This window comes from Crinia signifera, chromosome 2 (assembly GCF_055691185.1).
Source record: "Crinia signifera chromosome 2, ASM5569118v1, whole genome shotgun sequence".
NCBI classification, from domain to species: domain Eukaryota; kingdom Metazoa; phylum Chordata; class Amphibia; order Anura; family Myobatrachidae; genus Crinia; species Crinia signifera.
The window spans coordinates 13,675,071-13,697,908 of NC_139218.1; the positions used below are offsets into that span (position 1 = coordinate 13,675,071).

A 22,838-nucleotide genomic window follows, 5' to 3' on the forward strand; every position below is an offset into this window, starting at 1 on the left:
TTTCAAATCCTGTGTTTTCCCCTGGCACTCCCTACACCTATGGAAGTTGTGCCATTGTATACTGTGTATACTATATACTGATGAATTTTTGCTTGTTACAGGTTTTGGTCTGGCACACGAGGACTGAGAGACCGACACTAGTGAATGAGGGTAAACGCGGATTCACAGACATGAACACAGAAGTGTAGGATCGGAGCCATTTGTCGTGTAAGTGCTATGACTTTTGTGTGAGCTATTATTATAAGTTATCAGTCCAGCCATGAATAGCTGCCCCCAAATCCCTATTCTTCACAACACAGCCTGTAACATGACAGCTAGGATCTGATTGGATGGTGCTTTCTCGCTCTCTCTTAGCAATGCTGCTATATTTACAACGTTACGCTTATCTGCATAATAGTTTGTTGTTTCACAACTCTTGGCATTATGCCACACGGGGGCAGAGCCTAATGATATGAAGGTTGGCCCCGCCTTCACAGTATACAGCGGCACCATGCCCCTGGGAACTCTCCCAGTAAGCACAGGGATGTCTTCTGCTTCAGCCAAATGCACTTTGTACAGAAAGAGACTTTTTTTTTCAACTTTCTTATTGGCATGTTGGCCAACTATCCTGCCAGAAGCAGGGCCGCCAACAGGGGGGTGCTGTGGGTACAGGATGGGCCTCGGCCTCTGGAAGGGCCCAGACAGCTCATTTTGCCCACCGCAACCCCCCACAACTGCTTCCGCTGTGCTACTTGCTTCTTCAATGCAGGACGCCGGCGGCCAATTAAAATGCTGCACCCACTTTTGAGCAATCAGAGTTTGTGTACAGTTAGCCAATCAGAGCGGCTTCCGGTACATAAGCTTTGATTGGCACACCAGCTGGTGCTGCATTTTAATTGGCCGCCGGTGTCTTGCATTAAAGAAGCTTGTGCTTTGGGACTTGTAGCAGGAGTCAGGCGGTAAGTGAAGGGGGGGACCCAGACTGAAAATCAGTCCCTGGCCCCAAAATTCCTAGTGGCAGCCCTGGCCAGAAGACATGCAAAAGTGGGTACAGAGCCGGATTGCCCATTAGGCAAATGGAGTAGGTAATACACTATAAAATAGTACTTTATCTAGTTCCTTAATCTGGTTCTAAGGGACTGTTATTAATAGGAAGGAGAGATGGAAAGGCCGACATGTTTTACAGGGTCACTGTACATCAGTGGCGTAGCTACATTTTGGGCGCCCCCCCCCCCCCCCCCTGTCGCCACCCCGCCAAGCACCCCTACCCCGCCGCCCATGCAAACCCCCCCTCAATCCCCCACAGCCTTACCTATCGCGCTGGTCCCGGCGGCTCCGTTATTCTGCTGAGGACCACCAGAAAATGGCCGCCCCCATACAGCAGACAGTTTCAGAGAACTGTGTGCTATATGGGGGCGGCCATTTTGTGGTGGTCCTCAGCAGAAGAACGGAGCCGCCGGGACCAGCGCGATAGGTAAGTCTGCGGGTGATTGAGGGGGGGTTTAACTATAGCACCGCAGCCCCCTTCGCCCCCACATGCATAGCGCCCCCCCCCCCCCCCCCACGGTGGCGGGGGCTGCGGTGCTATAGTTACGCCGCTGCTGTACATAGCCATAGCTCCCAACTGTCCTAATAATTACGAGATAGCTAAATCAAAGATCTCTGTGACACAGAGGGCCAGATGTATCAAGTTTTAAAAAGTGATAAACTGTAGAGAGATAAACAACCAGCCAATCAGCTCCTAAATGTTATTTTTCAAACCCAGCCTGCTACATGACAGGTGTGAGCTGATTGGCTGGCTGTTTATCACTCTACATTTTAGCATTTTTTTTTAAGACGGATACATCTGGCCCAGAGTCTGTGTCAGCTATCTGGTTGATAGATGTGTCTAGGTCAACAGTCAAAATGTTGACCACTATTGGTTGATAGGCAGAAGTTCGATACACGAAAAAGGTTGACATGCATTAGATTGACATGGTCAAAGGTCGAAACAAGCAAAAGGTTGACATGGAATTAAGTCGACTTATAAAATGGCAAGCAAAGTGAGCTATGTGAGGGTACGAGTCACACTAATTGGGGGTCATCACATGTCGGCCTTTACACTTTGATTATGTTGACCAAATTCGGGGACAATTATTGACTCCACATAGAGACACTGTAAACCTTTGAACCCACACCCATCTCAGCAGCGGGGTACAGGAATTAGCGCCATCTGAAGATGACGATGGTTCCTGCTGAATTTAGGTATTTTTACTACATCATCGCTCAATTTGCAAATTCACTAATTAGCGATCAACTCTGAATCAGGCCCAGTGTCCAATTAGCGGGATTGATTAGATAAATAGATAGATAGATAGATAGATAGATAGATAGATATGTTCTTCTTGGACCATCTATGTTCTTTATGTAGATAAATAAAGTGCGATTTTGTCACTTTTGCAGATAGAGACGACGCAACGTGACTTGTACAGGAAAAAGGACACACTGTGAAGACGCCACTTACAGCGTTTCCCTGACAAACGGAACATTCCGGAATGAACACACAGCTGCCCACTCTTCTATAAAGGAACAGAGACCGTCCCACTGCTGCTAATCAGAATAAGACGCATTAAACATTATGAGCCGGCTGACAGGAGCGGAATATCAGATAGATCCTCTGTTCCCGCTTCCACCCTGGCAAAACATATGTTGATTCATCTTCCGCCATATGGGTCTGTGTACCAAAGCTAATTAAAATGTTCTCACCAGTTGACGTGCCATCAAATCTGAGACAGTCGCGACTCCAGCTTCCGTGTGACTGACAGGATCCTCATTTATTTCTTCTCTCTCGTTTAAATAAGGGCTTATGCCACATCTGACATAACAGATTCCGCTGACTGTAATTAAGAACACAAAAGGGGCACACAGGTAATAAAGCTTCTGTTGTTATTTATGCGGAGTGCTGACTTCATTCCCGCTATGCCTCCCAGTAACCGCTCAATGGGAAGATTCGGATTTTACTCGCGGTTTTCAAACTGACTGAATTACGAAAGGCCGAACCGCACATTTTGGGACCGCTCCACTTGATGAGAGTAAATGGTTTCTTTACATAATGCGTAATTTATTATATATTGCTATAATGGAGGAAATTTACTGTATATTATATCTGTACCTATTCGGGGGGGGGTTTTGTATCTATTTATTTAACTAAAGGTCGCCTACACTTGTACAGTAGCGGTTACTTTTCTGACGCTACAAGTGCGAGAATGCACTGCTGCACCATTGCATGCTGGCATTGTTAAGGCAATATGGGCCTAATCCAGACCTGATCACAGGACAAATTTGTTCTCAAAATTGGCAAAACCATGCTGTTCTGCAGGTGGGGCAGATGCAACATGTGCAAAGAGAGTTAGATTTGGGTGAGTTATTCTGGTTCTGGCTGCTTTATTTTTACACTGGATTTTAGATTTCCGTTTGAACACACCCCACCCAAAACTGTCTCTGCACCTTTTACATCTGCCCCCCTGCAGTGCAGCACAGTTTTGCTGATTTTGAGAACAAATTTGTCCTGCGAGCAAGTCTGAAATTGTCCCAATATTTCAGAATCATGACCAATCACTGTACCTTGGCCCAGAGGTACCTAGATCAGTGAGCGTCTGCACAGGGTGGAGAGTACAATAACGGACCCTGGTACTGTGGGGGCATGGCTGTGCCCCATGGCGAATATATAGCACATGAGCGTGGTTTGAAGGGGGCGGGGGGGCTGTGAGTTTCTGGAAGGCCCCTGCTTACACATTGATAAGTCAAACTTTGGTTCAGCCAACAAACTGGCTGCCTGCACATTGTTGGTACACTTTTGAAGTTTCAACATTAAAATGGATTTAAATCACATTTTGAAACATGTTTTGGTATTTTTAAACTTTATCTAAGTGGAATTTGCTCATATGTCAGTGTGATGAGTGGGTGACATTACATATATACTAGTCTTAAGTTTATGCTTATGCAATTCTTGTTTCACATTCCATTTCCAACCACAGCAGGGCAGGAGCTGCTGCAGCAGCCAGAGCAAGTCTCCAACTACCCACCTTCCCTTCCCAACCACAGCAGGGCAGGAGCTGCTGCAGCAGCCAGAGCAGGTCTCCAACTATCCACCTTCCCTTCCCAACCACAGCAGGGCAGAAGCTGCTGCAGCAGCCAGAGCAGGTCTCCAACTATCCACCTCCCCTTCCCAATCACAGCAGGGCAGAAGCTGCTGCAGCAGCCAGAGCAAGTCTCCAACTATCCACCTTCCCAACCCCAGCAGGGCATAAGCTGCTGCAGCAGCTAGAGCAAGTCTCCAATTATTTACCTACCCTTCCCAACCCCAGCAGGGCAGAAGCTGCTGCAGCAACCAGAGCAAGTCTCCAACTATCCACCTACCTGTCCCAACCACAGCAGGGCAGAAGCTGCTGCAGCAGGTACAGAAGATCCCAAAAACCGCCAATGACTAAGCAATCAATGAAAAGAAAACATAACTCACATGGATTTCACAACGATATCTACAGTGTTCGATTCACAGCCCACTCTGCCGATGAGTCGCTTATTAATTTCAGTATGTCAAAATTTTTGTAAAGGGAAAATGTTTTTGTCTAATGGCCCCTTATCGGCCTTTAAGGGTCCACTTAAGGGAGTCTGTTAATTGTGTATTATTCAGAAAGTCATAAGCTTTCCAATTATATATCACAATGCATGAAAACAACAGAAATAGCATGGACCCTTATGACATAGTTTGATTAAAGTTAAACCCATCTTCAAACTTAGAACGTCCCGATGATAAGGTAGTGCATACCCTCTAACATTTTGCAAATAAAACCTGGTATAGGGGTGTGGCCAACATTACCCAGATCCAGCAGCGGCTCCTACACTGAGTGAAGGCAGCACTCAGGTCTGTGATGATAAACCCGGATGTGGGGAGTGTAATGAACGCACGACCCCCGGCAGCAGATAAATGCGAGGCACATATGCGGCTCCTTCCCTCACCTCCTTATAGCTCCGCCTCCAGCCGCACGCCATGGCCATTGTACAGAAAATTAATGTGCAGACAGGGTGGGTCCGTGGTGCGGCCGCGTGATGTCATGACAGCTGCTAAATAATGAAGGGGAGTTGCCCGCAAAGCCCTCCATCTCCTGTGAACCGCCCCTCGACGGGGGGACGGGGGGGGGGGGGGGTCTGAGGGTCAAATGATGCGACCAAGTCATTTTAAGTAAAATTACGCTGTCACTTTAGCCATGCCCACAAACAGGTCAGACATTCCGTGGTTTCGCCCCCGAACCAGCCTTTTTCGCTCCCGGCAATGGTCCAGCCCCCCTGCCTCACTGAGCTGGCTCTCCTGGAAAGGGCAGCCAAAAAGTCGGCAAGTATGAATTGTATGATTAAATAAATATTGGGTAAAACAAACAACGTGTGCTTTAATAATTATTGCAATTAATGGAGAGGAGAGAGGGGGAGGATACGGCAGCGGGGAGCAGCTGAGGGATGGGGGTGGCAATGGGTGCAGATGAAACAAGTAGAAGTACAGGCGGCCGCCGCCCTCAGCAGCACTGGCAGCAGCCACCTTTAGCCAGCAGCACTGACAGCGGCCGGACTGTGGCTGCTGGGACAACTCGGTCACCTGACACCCGGCAGCCAAGAGATCCCGCTGCTGCCGCTCTCCGCCTGTAAAGTTCCGCAGCCCGGGCACCGGGAGATCAAAGGGCGCCGGAGCGGGCGAGCAGGGCAGGGGTGCCGGCGGCACAGTTTGTGGTGCACGGCTCCGGCGCCCTTTGATCTCCCGGTGCCCGGAGCTTGTGCTCCGCCCTCCCTACGCCCCTGACAGTCAGTATCCCCACATCAGCTGCCGGTGCTCTGACAGGGGGGCGAGTGCAAAGAAGATCCTTGCAGGCTTGCTGCGCCGGCCACGCTCACAGGCTTGCCACAGGTTCTATTCTCCCTTTAGGGAGAATAGCCCCTGTGTGTCGGAATCCCCCCCATCGGAGCACCGGCAGTCAGGATTCCGACACTGGGATACTGACTGTCGGGATCCCCACTATCGGAGCGTCATCCAGCACCCATCGCAGTACCTCAGTCATTACTTGCTGCCTGAGCAAATGGGGACATCACGGCCTGTTTTTGCATGTTGACCATAAATATTACACAGCTTTATTTATACATTGCAATTCTAATTTCCGTTTCAAAATACACCACCCAAATCTAACTCTCTCTGCCCGTTACATCTGCCCCACCTGCAGCGCAGCATGATGTTGCCTAGTTGCATTAGGCACAAACATGTGTTTCGCAGGTCCCGTTGTTTGCGGCGCTGTAATTTCCATAGGACTGCACTATGTATGAGACACAGGTTTTGTATATAATATAGAGGTTGTGAGAGATTTACTCATAGCTGTCTACCCTCCTGCATTCTGCAGGAGACTCCCTGACATATCAGCAATCTCCCTCTCTCCCTCATTAGTCTAGCAATCTCCCCCATGTCACCTAGCCCACATTACACTGTTACATCATAGTTACATCCCCCTCCTGCATTCTGCAGGAGACTCCCTGACATAGCAGCAATCTCCCTCTCTCCCTCATTAGTCTAGCAATCTCCCTCATGTCACCTAGCCCACATTACAGTGTTACATCATAGTTACCTCCCCTCCTGCATTCTGCAGGAGACTCCCTGATATAGCAGCAATCTCACTATCTCCCTCATTAGTCTAGCAATCTCCCTCATTTCACCTAGCCCACATTACACTGTTACATCATAGTTACCTCCCCTCCTGTATTCTGCAGGAAACTCCCTGACATAGCAGCAATCTCCCTCTCTCCCTCATTAGTCTAGCAATCTCCCCCATGTCACCTAGCCCACATTACACTGTTACATCATAGTTACATCCCCTCCTGCATTCTGCAGGAGACTCCCTGACATAGCAGCAATCTCCCTCTCTCCCTCATTAGTCTAGCAATCTCCCTCATGTCACCTAGCCCACATTACATTGTTACATCATAGTTACCTACCCTCCTGTATTCTGCAGGAGACTCCCTGACATAGCAGCAATCTCACTATCTCCCTCATTAGTCTAGCAATCTCCCTCATGTCACCTAGCGCACATTACACTGTTACATCATAGTTACCTCCCCTCCTGCATTCTGCAGGAGACTCCCTGACATAGCAGCAATCTCCCTCTCTCCCTCATTAGTCTAGCAATCTCCCCCATGTCACCTAGCCCACATTACACTGTTACATCATAGTTACCTCCCCTCCTACATTCTGCAGGAGACTCCCTGATATAGCAGCAATCTCCCTCTCTCCCTCATTAGTCTAGCAATCTCCCCCATGTCATTTAGTCCACATTACACTGTTACATCATAGTTACCTCCCCTCCTGCATGAGACTCCCTGACATAGCAGCAATCTTCCTCTCTCCCTCATCAGTCTAGCAAACTCCCTCATTTCACCTAGCGCACATTACACTGTTACATTTGTGTGTGAAAAAAGGAATAAGAGACAGATACAGTTACATTGAATCATCAGCACCATTCCCAGCACTTTACCAAGTATAGTAGCTCTTACTAACTGCTTTGGGGATCATCTACATTTGGATGTAGTAGTAGTAGTAGTAGTAGTAGTACAACGTTTATTTATAAGGCGCCGCAAAGTGTCCGCAGCGCCGTACATAGCAAACAAAAAAATTACGAGGTAACGTACAGGGTGTGTTGAAAAATACAGTATAAATAGGGTTATAGCTGGTAGAACTAAAATCAGCATCAGTTCAGAAGTAGGTGTCAAAATTGTCGAGGAGACTGAAGATGAAGTAGAGGAAGGAAAGAACAGGACAGGAGCACAGGTGAGGTAATGAGGTAGGGTGAGTACGTGAGGAAGGAGGGCCCTACTCATAAGAGTTAACATACTAAAAATAGGTGGGTGGACGAACGAAAAACAATAGGATAAGTAGGAACGGAGGGGAACGGAGGCAGGATAGGAGGATAAAAAGAGGTTAGGAGGAGGGATAGGCTAGTCGAAAAAAGTGGGTTTTGAGGGAGCGCTTGAAGGAGGTAAGGGAATCAGAAAGCCTGATGGGTGGCGGGGTCTAAGTCATTTAAAAAGATTCCTCTCAGTTGTAGCAGTACACACCCACGCTTCTAGGTGCCATGTTCACAATCTCTTTTCACAATCTCTCCATATATGGAACTAGACACGCCCTTTGGGAGGAGCATGACACGCCCCCTTAATTGGGCACCTTGCAAAATTCTATTACCAACTATAATCTCCCTGAAACTAGTTTTCAAAAGCAGGCAAGTATGGATTTACTACCAGGGTACCTGAGTCAGATCTCATTATCTTTGTTATTACACTTTCGCAAGTTTTCCAGGCAGATCATCATGCCAGACCTTTTTTTGGCAGGGAGCTTGTTGAGTAATAAAATAAGGAAAACAGTGAATCATACGGCACAGAACATTTCCCCGGTTTTAAAAAGACAGAAATGTGCTTGCATTGGGTTATGTAATTGTGCTGGGTAATTCTCTATAGAACACGGCCACTTACCACAATGTACAACTCCTGGCTTAGTGCCACCTTAGTGCCACCTTAGTGCCTCCAAAGCAATTATCTCTGTCCATTGGAAATCAAGTGTGATCCCCTGTATGATAGAATGGTGTGCCCGGCTTGGTCATTATAGGACAATGAACGACCTTCTTTCATCAAGGAAAAAGTCAATCCTTCACGGCCACCTGGTATCCATGGATGTCCTATAAGGAATCAGATCACTATAGATTCTCTTACTACCTCCTTATTTGTAGTCCCAGTTTGACCCTCTTACAGAATTAACCGAGCCCATGGTTGTTCAGGAGAGTTCCTTTTCGCCTTTTCTAATATTCCTATTACCGAGGAGATGCGGTGCACTGGAAACTGTGTCTATGTCGACTGTGTCGACATTCGGGTAAAAAAACTGTGAAAATCCCCATGTCAACCTTTTAACTGTCGACCTATTGCTTGTGTCGACCTATTGACCTGTCAAACTAAACCCATGTTGACCTAGACCCATGTCGACCTAGACCTATGTCGAACTTTTTACTGTCGACCTAGTCCCTGTCGACCTATTGACCTGTCGAACTAAACCCATGTCGACCTAACGGTGTCGACCTAACGCGACCAACTTGCTGTAGACCCATCGATCCTAACTCATCTAGTTGTACCCGGTTTACCTACTCTGTTGTACTCATATCTGATTGTATCACAAATATTCTACGATTTTTGGATTTGAACATTTTTCAATAAAAATCTATTTGCAAAATATATGAACATTTAAAAATGTTGTTGAAGGACAACAGGCACACAAAGGGCTGGTGAGAGAGGGCGGGTGTGAGGATAAGGAATCATGGAGAGAGGGGGGCATGGAGAGAGATGGGGTACAGAAAGGGGCTCATTTACCAAGATCGCATATACAATGCGATCTGGGCGGAATATTACCGCCCAGGATTACATTGTAAAATACGATCACAACAGTGGGATGTATGAAGTGTAAGGGTGCAGGGACCGGGCTCCGAAAGCTGGGGGGTCATGCGTGGTTATGCGCTGACCCCCGCTGACCACACTGCCCTGCTCGGCAGTGCAATCCTGTAGCCATAGGCCACAATGGGCTATCGCCATCCCAGAATGGCGATAGCCCAGGGATGCAAAGCCAGGCTGCCCGATGTTGATACATCAGGCAGCTTCGCATCCCCCATAGAAACCTATGGGGGATGCGTCCGGCGGTGCTGCAGGGGGGGGATCAGGTGCTGGTAGAGGGCGGACAGAGGCGGCGTTATGTAGCGCAAGAAGCGCTAGCGCTAACAGGCAGCGGGTGTCAGTCAGCGGTGGCGGCAGAATTGTTTAAACACTTTTGCCGCCACAGCTGACTGACCCCCGCCACCCGCTAGTGCTACTTCTTGCGCTACATAATGCCGCCCTCTGCCCTCCGTCTCTCACGCCGCCAGCGGTCCCTGCGGCCCCCTCTCCCCATCCCCACGCTGATGAAAAAGCGTTCCCTCCACCCCCCACCTGCGGATTGCAAACCACATGCGATTGCTCCTACAATTCCATAAATATTATGTGCAACACATAACATCATGAGACCCGACATTCGACCGTCGTGCCCGCGCATCGCGTCGAATGTCCCCTTAAAGATGCATACAATCAATCGATTGATCGGCCAGATGTGGTCGAAAATGGAATGAGTGCATGCAATATCTCACAAGGTCAGCATTAGTCTGTTGCTTGGCAGGATCTCATCTCTGCTACACAATCCCTCTGCTGTAGACAGCTCTGATCAGAGGCGGGCAGGGCCTCCCACCTGACTACCAGGAGCAGGTACATGTAGGTTACCAACTCATCCCTTTAATCCGGGACACATATCAATTACACAGGTTCTGTGGCAGTTTAAAACCAGGTGAAAGCCAGCCACAGAACCTGTGTAATTAATATGTGTCCCGGATTAAAGGGATGAGTTGGTCACCCTAGGTACATGTCATGATGCTCCGTCCTGTCTCCTGCTGCTCCCCATGTCACGGCCAATGCTCCACTTTGTAGTAGCATGGGGCTAACAGATAATGGCGGCCCCCATAGCTGGCTACAAAAAGATGGCTGCCTTTGACCAATGGAGAGCCAGGTTTCCTCTCCCAGCCAAATAGTGAAAAGGGGGCGGAGCTTATCGGGGTTTGCTGCTGCTAACTGTAATGGAAAGAGGAGCAGAAACCTCAGAGTCCACACTGCAGAAGAGAGAGGGCAGAGGTGAGGAAGATAGTACTACTGCACTCCTTTAGAAACCAATGGGAGGGGGCTGGCTGGGTTTACATAATAAATTATATATCTATATACTTTTTTTGTGTGTTTGTATACAAGTTATATGTGTTGGTAACTTTGTTTTTTTTTTCCTTTACCCAGGGGTTCCCAAACTTTTTATAATTAAGAAAAATTAGTGGCATGATTTTTTTTGCAGACATAGGGCCAGAAGCACTAAGCTTCCAAAGTGATAAACAAGTGAGTGCTAAACAGCCAGCCAATCAGCTCCTTTCTGCCATGTCACAGACTGTGTTGGGAAAATGTCAGACAGGAGCCGATTGGTTGATTATCACTCTCCATTTTATCACTTTTGAAGCTTAGTGCATCTGGTCCATAAATCCTATGGGCGAGGGATTTTTTTTTTTTATAGTCAGCCAGCAGCATGACTGCCAATGGTATGTGCGGGTGTAGGGTGGTAGTGTGGTAGTGTGATGTACGAGGGAAGCAAAGACAGGGGAGTGGCGGTGGTGTAGTTTGTAGTTAGGGGTAGTGTTTCTGCGAGTGCAGGGTTAGGGGTGGTGTAATGTCTGCGGGGAGTGGGTGCAGGGTAGGGGTAGTGTAGTGCGTGAACGGAGCAGGAACATGGTTAGGGGTGGTGTTGTGCATACTTGCCGACTATTCAGCTGCCCTCTCCGGGAGAGGGCAGCCAGCTCTGGTAGGCAGGGGGGGCGGGGCCACATCTGGGAGTGGAAAAGAGGCGGTTTGGGGGCGTGGCCACATGGATGCTGCCCTGTTGGGAGGCGTGCCTACAGTGTCGCATCATGTCCGGTATTTCAGGCATTGCACAGCGGGGGGCGGAGCTAAAATGCCGCGATCGCGGCATTTTACCCGAGGACCCCCCGCCGAGGGACACATTGCGGGAGCTGGGGGGGATATGCGGGAGGATTGCCACCCTTTCCGGGAGGGGGACCCGATTTCCGGGACCCTCCCGGCCATTCCGGGAGGGTAGGCAACCCTGGTGTTGTGTGTGCAGGGAGCAGGTGTAGGGTTAGGGGTGGTGTATGTGCGAGGAGCAGGTGCAGGGATGGTGTAGTGTAAGTAGGTGCATGATTAGGGGTAGTGTGTAAATGGAGCAGGTGCAGGGAGCAGGGGGGGGGTAGTGCGTGCAGGGAGCAGATGCAGGGTTAGGGGTGGTATAGTGTGAGCAGGTGATGGATTAGGGGTAGTGTAGTGTATGCGGGAAGCAGGGTTAGGGCTAGTGTGTGTGTGTGTGTGTGTGTGTGTGTGTGGAAAGCAGGGTTAGGGCTAGTGTGTGTGTGTGTGTGTGTGTGTGTGTGTGTGTGTGTGTGGAAAGCAGGTGCGGGTCAGGGGTAGTTTAGGTAGTGTGTAAGAGGGATGTGGGGTTAGTGGTAGTATAGTTTGTGTAGGGAGCGGGTGCATTGTTAGGGGTAGTACCTGTCCTGTGCTCTGGACATGGAAGCTGTCTGCAATGCATGGGAAGAGACTAATTAAGCTAAGTGGAAACTTTTAATTGCATAATTGCGTGGCCAGAGCAAGTGCTGACCATTGTTTTTTTGAAATATGAATTTTAATTTTTATTGGGCTTAAAAAAAACGGAATATCAAACTTTTTGCACATGCTGGTAAACCCCTCATGTGCCTATTTAAACCACACCCACACAAGCCACTCCCTCAACATTATTGTCATGGCTATTCCCCTTGAAAAGCTGGGCCACTTGCTTCTGTCTGTCCCCCAGGCTGACAGTTGCCAGCCAGCCCCGGCCTCTGACCTACAACTTGACAAACCTGTTCTGGGACAACTGGTAATATTGGCCTCTCCTTTATTTGACAATTTGCTATAAACCTAATTGTTCTATGGGGCCTGAATCATGGGTGGAAGCAATGCCAAAGTTTATTGGGATCTGCCGAAAGTGAATTTGTGTCCTTGGACATAACGTCAGCAATGGGAATTCCTGGGCAACCTGAGTAACGTGATGGTCACGCTGTTCATGCAGATGATCCGATGCTGCATCCTCGATACCAGCAGCGGATCAGCCGGCAGAGAGGGCTACTTACCAACGCCTCTCCTGTTGCACTAGCATGATATCGCAGCAGCCGTGTGAGCTTAATAACTCTGCTGCTCAGGGACACGCACAGAAAAGTCGGGCAAACCCTATGGTGCGTGTAACAGAAAGGAGGCAGAAAAGAGATGCGCATTCCTGAGCAGCAACTCGCTAGGGTAGGCAGTGTAGCGTTGCTGACATCACTACAGGGGTGGAGCTGAAAAAGTTCAATGAGAAGTGGAAGTATTACTATCGGGTCCCAAATAACCGATAATATTACCATCGGTTCCCAGACCAATAATTCTGTCATTGGTTCCCACACCACTAACATCATCACCGGCTCCCAGACCGAAGAACCTCTCCATCGGTTCACAGACTGATAGTCACTACCATCGGTTCCCTAACCGATAGTTGTCTCCCTTGGCTCCCAGGCCAATATATCTTTCCCGGCTTCCAGGCTTAAAACATTCTTCTCAGTTCTCAGACCAACAGTGGTTCCAGCTCCCAAGCCACCTCTGACCATCGGATCCCAGACAGATAACACACCATCGTTCATCAGTGCATCGAAGACCTCCAGTATTTAAAGACATCAAACACAGACAGTTAGATTTTGGAGGACTAGAGCAAGGGGCCAAGAACTGCTCATCAGGCACAGCAAAGTCCCTTGTTGGACTCCCTGGCACAAACCACCGTGGGTTAGACTTCACACCCCTGTTGCTAATATTAGTCAAATCCCAGTCCCGGCTGCTCCCTTGTGTGCCATCTCCCCTCTCCCTGCTGTATGTACTCTTGTTTCATCAAAGCCCCAATATTCTAGTTTCCAGTTCCCCCACTGACCCATTAAGGTCATAGCCAGGAACACAGCATACCCCTGCACTGAGAGTTTGTTCAAGGCCATGATCAAAGTGTGGGGCAAATGGCTCTCCAAGATGTTACCTCCTATGTGGAGACTCAGGAGGCAACTCAGCAGTGAGTGATAAAATATCTCCAGGAAGTGTCCAATCAATTAGATAGCCTACAGTAGTCATTGGCTCCACCCGCTCCTGCACCGCTACCCGCTGCTTCTGGCTCTTGGCTTCAAATCCCAGTACCCAGTGAGGATGATGGCAATTCCCAAGCAATGTGTTCCTGCGCTTGTAGAGGATCGATCAACCAATGTGAGATCTAGTTTGAGATCCTACCGCATCATTTTCCAACGGTTAGAATCAAGACGGCCTATATAATATCTTTGCTCACAGGTGCTGCTCTCGGTTGGGTGTCCTGTCTTTGGGAGTAATCTGCTGGCAGATTACAATAAATTCATACAGACTTTCCGCCACATATTTGATGAACCCGGTTGTGCAGCTTCCGCCACCAAAGACCTACTCCGGATGAAGCATGGGTCTGGGCCCATGGGCCATTACGTTGTCCAATTCCAAGCTCCATCCAAGTTGCTGTGGAACAATGACTCCCTGACGGCTGCTTTTTTGTCTTATTGTTTTGGTGTCTATGTGGACAATGGATACTGTATAAGCGTACCGCTCACCACGCTTCGGGCACGGTGCCTCACTGCTCTATACTATTATATTCCCACTCTATGCCCACTTGGATAGTTAAGTATGGAAAAACCACCTTTTAAAAAAAAAAAGTGAGATACTCAGGTCGACCATGTCTGTCAACCATAAGTGTGTGTCGACATATTGTCAAAGTTGACCTTTAGTATGTTGACCATTTCAAGGTTTCACTGTTGACCATTAGTGGTCCGCCTAGTGACTCTCGACCTAGACTTTGTTTGCCCAGTAACCACATACCACTCCAAATTCTCCTCCTGGGAGGCTGGATTAATGCTTCTCAGAACCCTAGGCAAAACCTCAAAAAACTGCCACCACCCCCCTACCCTCCACCGGTGCCCCACTGCCAATACCCTATTTCCAGCTCTTCAAGTGAAAGTGTGGAGGAAGAAGTTTCCCAACTACCATGTGCCTTAAGGCCAGTGGCGGCTTTTACCTTTGTGGAGGAGGACTGCTGCAATGCTGCTGCCCCCCCCTCCCTGCTGCTGGACCCCACCGCTGGTCCCCACTGCTGTTGCCTGCTGGTCCCCACCTGCCAGTCCTGACCCCCATTGCAGTCACGTGACCAGCAAATGCGCACTAGCTTCTTCGGTACTGTGCATGCGCTGGCCCCAGCCTCTATGGGCTGCTTTGGCCAGCAGTCCATAGAAGCATATTTACGGTCCCGGGTTCAGTGCATATGCAGTATTGTCCTTGGTACTGTGTATGCGCAGAACCCTTCTTTATGGGCTTAAATACTTCCTGGCAATTTATTAGGTAGCTACATCTGTTCTATTGCTCAGGCATATAATGTGTTACGTCCCAACAGCTGCACCCCACCGCCGGTGCCCGCTGGTCCCCACCGCTACCGCCAGTACCTGTTGTTCCCTGCTGCCGATCCTGACCCCCATCGCGGTCGCGTGACCAGCACATGCACAGTAGCTTCTTCGGTACTGTGCATGCTCTGGCCCCAGCCTCTATGGGCTATTTCAGCAGCAGTCCATAGAAGCATATTCACGGTCCCCAGTCTGGAGCAAGCGCTGTATCATCCTCAGTACTGCGCATGCGCAGCAGAACCCATTTTTTTTTAATGTGCTGTCGCCGCAGCAGCCCATAGAGGCATCCCAGAGGGAGGGAACACCTCCCAATGGGACAGCCATGGTGACTGGCAGGTCGAACGTCTAATAAGAAGCCACTGCCAGCCACAGTAAAGCCAATAGCCACTGCCAGCCACAGTAAAGCCAATAGCCACTGCCAGCCACAGTATTGCCCTGCAGCCCATAGGTAAAACCCACCACTGGTTAAAGGCCTTTCAGATGCAAGTAAGCATCAACCACTGCCATGATGCACGTGCACCCCCCCCCCCCCCCCCCCACGTCCACACCCCCTCAGTAACATGGAATCAAATGATTTCTCTCCCCTTCAGAAATGTGATGTCAGCTGCATGTCCCAAGCAGACATCGACCTGAATGTGTTTCATGAGGACACCCATCAAACGCTGGCTGTTCCCCTACTCCGGCCCAGTATCCCTCTTCCCTGGAGCAAATGTAAGCTTGTCCCATTAGGGAGGATTCTGGGTACTCAGAACCCCCCCCCCTTCCTACATGCACCACAACATAAGTGGTTGTCCTAAAAATAGAAAAAAGACCAAACGTATACAGGGAGGGTTACTAATGTCCTCTTTTATATGTTTTTGTATCTAACAGTTCCAGTTTTACGTAAGTGGAGGGTCAGGCCTCATTTGTATTCTTTCACCGGTCCTACAATAGAACAAAACTAAGGGTCACAATCTCTCCTCCTGTTCATGAATCAGGGAACCTTTTTATCTTTTTCACACCCTATTGAACCAGCCATAATCTGTCGCACATTGGTATAGGTATACAGATTTGCAAATTTGTCTTTGAAATGAAAGCCATCCGTCCTCCCACAAATGACCGCTCGTTAAGTAATGTAAAGCTCTAGAGCAATTTTCTCCACAGTACGTACACAACCTAATAGACAATGTTACCATACAGGAATCCGCGCCTCTAAACAGAGAGGACACAACAGTCCCATAAACTTCCAATTTCACAGTCCGCAGCACAAATGTCCTGTGTTTTTAGTAAAGCAATTTAACAAACGCCGGCGTGAACTTAGATGTAGGAAGCTTTCACCCTCTGCGGAGCTGTTATTATGCATTTACCAGATTGCACTCACCGTGCTAGCGTACGCTGGGATTAAGTGATTCCGACGCCTCTGCTCTTTAAGCGAATATAAAGGGGCATAAATAATGCACCAAACAGGATGTTATGCGCGGAAATATAAATTTACTTTCTACAGCCCGGAGGGTGGAGCATTTATGGGTAGCGATAAAATTAAAGTTGCCTCATCATGAAAAATGCAATGTAGAGAAGCAGGTTAATCCCTTTGGTATTAGTCTAATGGGACTGTTTTTTTCCCTTATCATTAAAAATGCATGAAGTGTATTACAGATTGCTGGAGTGTGACAGATACACAGAGAGGTGTTCTACGTGACTGCGGTCTGATCACAGAGCCAGGGGTCTGCAGGCTGCACCTTGGGGCAGTCTTGGAGTTGTCACTTATAGAACACAAATAAAGGGCCCAATTCAGGCCTGTTCGCTAGGAGGAGAAAAGAGTCCTAGACTGACTTTTCTATTGCCCGCTGTCCTCCGAATTCTGGGCGGGTGGTGAATTCATGTGATGTCAACTGCCCACCCCAAGCAGGTATCGCCACGCATGTGTCTAAAGATAAATGCTCAGCGTTTTTATGGGAATGCGCCTGCTCCAGCCCCTGCCCAGCCCGGCCCCCCCTTCCTGGAACTAATGGCCCAGCGAGTGCAAAACCGTTCACACACATGCGCAATCCCCAAACATTGGGACGGAGACTAATTCCCCCAAATCACATCCCGGTTTGGTGACAGAAACTCTTATCATACATAGGAATTGTATTCATTTTATCCATTTATGAACACGTATACAGTATACACATACAGTACAGCAGGGTCGCCTACCCTCCCGGAATGGTCGGGAGGCTGCCGAAAATCCAAAGGTGGGCAACCCTCCCGGATAACGGCACCCCCCCCCCCCCCCCCCTGCGCATCTCCTCTGCGGCAGTGTTTATTTCCTGTGATTCACGGCTCTTTGGGGGGGGGGGGCTAAAGATGCAAATTGTGCCATTAAGCCCTGCCCCCTCCCCAAAGACCCATGAATTGCGGGATTTGCGGTACTGTGGGTGGGGCTTGATGACATCTACATCAAGCCATGCCCCCTAAAGAGCTGCAGACAGTCTCCTCTCCGGGCTTCTCCCACTTTAAAAGTAGGCAACCCTGTGTAGATACAGCAGCCTTACCATACTATGGGGGGGATGCTCTAACATTCGCATCCCCTTACCGCAAGACATTGCCCCCCATCGCCTACATAATTATTGCATATGCTCTAACATATGCGATAAATATGGCAAAGGACAGCTATTGCGTTAAGAGCTGTCCTTTGCGGTGAGAGACAGCGGGTCCCATCGGGACTCGGCGGCTCACCCCTCCCTCCCTTACCTGGTGCTGCTGCTGCTGCGCCGGGCTCTCCTCCTCCCTGCACCTGGAAGAGGATCATAGTGCAGGGAGGAGCAGGTCACAGGTCCGGGCAGCACAGCTCTGTGCTGCCCGGACACAGGTGAGGTGAGGTCAATGCGGGGAGGCGGGGGTCGATGCGGGGCGCGGTTTAGAAGCCCATAGGCTTCTATGGGGCATCGCCAGATTTTTCTGGCGATGCCCCCCGTCGCAATAACCCGGCGGGGGATGCTTACAGCATCCCAAAATGCGATAAAAACCCGATAACTGGGTTTTTACCGCATTTTTAGATTACAAAATCTCCTCCTATAGCTTTAACCTGGGACATTAATGAATTATGCAGGTTCCGTGGCCAGCTGACTTCAAGGCTGCACTACACCTGGTGTTAATCAGCCACAGAACCTGTGTAATGCAGCAGTGTCCCAGTTGGAAAAACCAGCCTGCAAACAGACAGGAGCTGATTGGCTGGTACTTTGGGGCTGATTCAGACCCATTTGTTCAAGTCTGAATTCAGACCCTTCCCCAATGTTTGGGGTCTGCGCATGTGCATGCACAATTATGCGCATGCACAAACGCCATGCGGACACGATTTTTGGGAGCCTCCTGGCCACTATGGGAGGGTAAGCAAGCCTGCATTACAGGTAGGGCAGGGGAAGGAGAGGTGATGCTCAGGAGGGTTAATCCCAGAAAATCTCAATTATCCTGGTAGGAGCGTACATCACCCCACAAAAGTAGCCCAACAACAGCTTCCCTGATAACAGACACCGAACTCAAGCACCCGGACTCACTGCTCATAATATTAGGTGACTTCAACAGGGCCAACCTGTCCCAGGAGTTACCAAAGTACAAGCAGCAGCTCAAATGTCACACCAGGGAGGGGCGGATACTGGACCAATGATACACTCAGAAGCTAAAGTCAGCAAAGGCCACTGCCAGGTCTGTTAAAAGCTGGTCAGGTGAGACAAAACTAAAGCTTCAGGCTTGTTTCGATTGCAGGGACTGGAGGGTTTTTGAAGCCTCTGCGAATGACCTGAACAAACTAGCAGACGTTGTGACATCCTACGTCAGTTTCTGCGAGGATCTGTGTGTACAACCAAAACAGTTTGATCCTTTAATAACAATGAGCCGTGGTTCGGCAGTCAGCTAAGGAAGCTCCACCGGGCCAAGGAGGAGACCTACAGTGGTGGGGATAGGGCACAGTACAAAGAGGCCAGGAACACCAGTGGTGGGATTCAAATAAATTAACAACAGGTTCTATGTCCTAATGCCCATTGCACATAAAGCCGCATGCCATAATGCCAATAACACATAAGGCCACACACCGTAATGCCCATTACACATTGTGCTACACACCGTGATGCCAGTTACACATTTTGCAGCACACCATGATGCCCATTACATATTTGAAACATGTGCCACTTACCTACATGCTCATTGCTAGGGGGGTGTTGCTCGATGCCAGGGGCTTCATGCTGGATACCGAGGGGCTTCATGCTGGATACCGAGGGGCTTCATGCTGGATACCGAGGGGCTTCCCGTGGTCCTTAACTCAGGGGGCTTAACTAGGCCAGGTGACTTGGTCTCTGTGAGCCCTGAAGGAAGGGGGTTATAAGTCCCTTAGGGTAGAAGGGGTGGAACTCAGTGGCAGGGTGCCCACAGTGCGGGTGCAGCGGGTACGTGCGGGCATCTGGTCGGCCGGTAGTTGATGGCTGCTCGTGGTGAGCAGGAGACGGGGTGCCACATAAGCAGCTGTGACAGCCGGGCAGAGAGCTGCGTGCTGCCCGGCTGTATACTGAAAGCAGGTCTGCGCGGCTATTTTGAATTCTCCCGCTGGACTGAGAGACAGTAGGAGCTTGCGGCCGGCAGCCAATAAGAAGCCCCCATTGCCGCTCCTTATTGGCTGCCGGACTGCGAGCTCCTATTGGCTCATGGTCCAGCAGTAGCATTAAGAATAGCCGCGGACGGTGGCGCGTACCTGCTTCCAGTATATAGCAGGGAAGCATGCAGCTCTCTGCCCGGCTGTCACAGCTGCTTCAAGTAACTTGTGAGCCTCCGCAGCGCTTCTTAGCCACCAGTTCTGCAGAACCGATCATATATTAGGAAACGGTTCTGCAGAACCGGTGCGAACCGGCTGAATCCCACCACTGAGAAACACCCTGGCACGTGAAATCAGGCTGGCAAAAAAACGCTACATCAGCAAGCTGACAAACAACCTCTCAGCCAACGACCCTGCAGCAGTCTGGAAAAGCATGCAAGCTATTACCAGCTACGAGAAAGCCCCAAGCCCAACTCCAATGCTCCAGGAACTGGCTGAGGAGCTGAACGAGTTTTACTGCAGATTCAAAATAGGAGCCCAGTGCCTCAAACACTCCCTCCCCTCCCCTCCTCTCGACCATAGTAAGGTGGCTCCACCGCCACACCACCCTGACAGACACTCCGAGGTCTTGCAGGTGGACCAGGGGAGCCCACCCACTGACTGCATGCTGTGACTGGCTCACTGACACTCTCCTTGTTATTTAAGGTAAGCACACCACTATGTTTGTTTGATTTCCACTTGCACCTTGACAAAGGGGTGATTAAGACCCCGAAACGTTGGTCCTATCTTTTGCCACAATACACTTTTGAAAAATCCCATTTGAGTGCCGCCTCTTCCATTCCTCTATATATATATATATATATATATATATAATATAATATATATATATATATATATATATATAATATATATATATATATATATATAATATATATATATATATATACTGTATAAATTAGTTCTATGACAAAATAATAATTATAATGGGTTAAATTACAACTCAGGGCTGCTCCCAGTAGCAATCTGGAGGTTGCTAAGGTGAAAGTAACTCTGCCCATACACTTGTGAGATATTGTATACAATCCTTCGATTTCGACCTCATCTGGCCGAGAAATCGAATGATTGTATGCACAAAATGTGTACCATTCGACGCGATGCGCGGGCACGCCGCTCAAAAGTCGCGTCCCACGGTCTTATGTGCTGCACATAATATTTCTCGAATTGTACGTGCGGTCGAATGCTGTTTTGTGCGCATGCGATTTTTCTAAACGGCGACGTGCGATTCTTGAAGAGTTCTGGTAACTTCCTGGCCCCTCCTCTTCCACCTACCCTTTTTTATCGAACGGTGCATTCGATAAATCGCATGATCGAATGAAAAATTGGAGGGGCCAATAAATCTGACAAACAAAGCCTGCAAAGAGTGGTGAGGACAGCAGAGAACATTATTGGGACGGACCCATGGCCGGATTATAATGGGGGCACAGAGGTCAGTACCCCTCCTCTATCTAGGGGCCCCCTGTGGCGGCATGTATTTTTTTTTTTTTTTTTTTATGTTTTATTTTTTTTAGCTAATGATTTTGTGCATGGCAGTGGGGTAGTGCTGCAGCTTCACCTATCTGCCAATGTGACAATGGGCCTTATTCTAGTTCGCTCTTTCTGACAAATTCCTTATTAGATGGACAAAACCATGTGCACTGCAGGGGGGCAGATGTTACTTGTGCAGAGAGAATTAGATTTGGGTGGGGTTTTACTTCAAAGTGAGATCTATATTGCAGTGTAAAAATAAAGCAGCCAGTATTTACCTCGCACAGAAACAAAATAACTCACCCAAATCTAATTCTCTCTGCACAAGTATCATCTACCCCCCTGCAATGCACATGGTTTTGTCCATCTAAGAAGGATTTTGTCAGAAAGAGTGAACTAGAATAAGGCCCAATGAGTAATGGTGCTGAGCATCAGGAGTCAAAGCACACTGACTGCACAAGTGTGCAGTGCATTGCTGGCAGTTGACTTAGGGCCTTATTCTGATCTGAGCTCAGTACAAATTTGTTCTTAAAATGGGCAAAACCATGTGCACTACAGGTGGGGCAGATGTAACATGTATAGAGAGAGTTAAGTTTGTGTGAGTTATTTTGTTTCTGTGCAGGGTAAATACTGGCTGCATTATTTTTACACTGCAATTTAGATTTCAGTTTCAGCACACCCCACCCAAATTTAATTCTCTTTGCACAGGTTACATCTGCTCCACCTGCAGTGCACATGGTTTTGCCCATTTTAAGAACAAATTTGTACTGAGCTCAGATCAGAATAAGGCCCTAAGTCCTATTTGACTTTGCACAAGAGGTCAGAGGCTGAGATGCTTGTGCTGAGCTCTGCTTGGTGGAGCTCATCATATGCTTCTCAGGCCCATGTAGGATAGCAGCAGCAGCTGCCTTGTCATGGGAGGGTTCTTAATCAGAGGCAGCGCGCCTCATGGCTCCTACAGAGTAAGACAGAGGGACAAACACAGGCTTTTCATGCAGTGTATATATATGTTTATATTAATTATTAATCCCCCCCCCCAGCAGTTGACCATTGACCAAGTTTATACTGCTTTTGACAGTGTAATATTCTCCTGTGCAGTTTGCGGCCAGTAATGACAAGTAGGAGGGGGCCCCCCTTTCTAAAGTGCCCCAGGCCCCCCGAAGGCTTAATACAGCTATGGACGGACCTCCCCCCCTGTAATGGAACAATACTTAAGCAGGGTCAAGAAGTGCGCTGGAAACTCCACCCTGGCCATAACTTGTTTGATATTCTCCCATCAGGTAGACGCGTTCAGGTCCATCCCTGCCAAGTCGTCAAGAACCGCAAAAAGCTTCTTCCCGACAGCTATTCAGCTACTGAACAATGTACTGTAATATACTAATCTAAACACCTATCTGCTCTGTCTGACCTTACAAATCATTTGTATGCGCAACTGATGCAATGTATGTATGTCCTGTCATCCCTCTTGTACCATGCTTATAGCTGCACTGTAGCCACAAAAAATTCCTAGTATACATGGCCAATAAAGTGCATTTGATTCTAAAGCATGGCGAGCGAAGCAAGGGTACGTGTGCTCAGGTGTCAACATTGACATAAAAAAAACTTTTTTTTAAATC

At 48.7% G+C, this 22,838-nt stretch overlaps 2 protein-coding genes and 1 long non-coding RNA gene across 3 annotated transcripts in view; 2 read left to right on the forward strand and 1 right to left on the reverse strand.

The window, feature by feature from the left end:
• LOC146059391 (galactosylgalactosylxylosylprotein 3-beta-glucuronosyltransferase 1-like) overlaps positions 1-3,849 on the forward strand; it is a 96,381-nt gene extending 92,532 nt beyond the window's left edge. The window contains exons 5-6 of the mRNA XM_083171576.1: positions 102-207; positions 2,422-3,849. Of these exons, the coding sequence (XP_083027702.1) occupies positions 102-188 (87 nt within the window). The 3' untranslated portion in view covers positions 189-207; positions 2,422-3,849. The remainder of the gene's footprint in view (positions 1-101; positions 208-2,421) is intronic.
• Positions 1-22,838, reverse strand: part of LOC146059393 (uncharacterized) — a 34,151-nt gene that overhangs the window by 6,114 nt on the left and 5,199 nt on the right. The window lies entirely within an intron of this gene.
• LOC146059389 (beta-1,4-galactosyltransferase 3-like) overlaps positions 20,152-22,838 on the forward strand; it is a 51,632-nt gene continuing 48,945 nt past the window's right edge. Inside the window, exon 1 of the mRNA XM_083171572.1 lies at positions 20,152-20,403. The gene's annotated coding sequence lies outside the window, so the exon portion shown is untranslated. The remainder of the gene's footprint in view (positions 20,404-22,838) is intronic.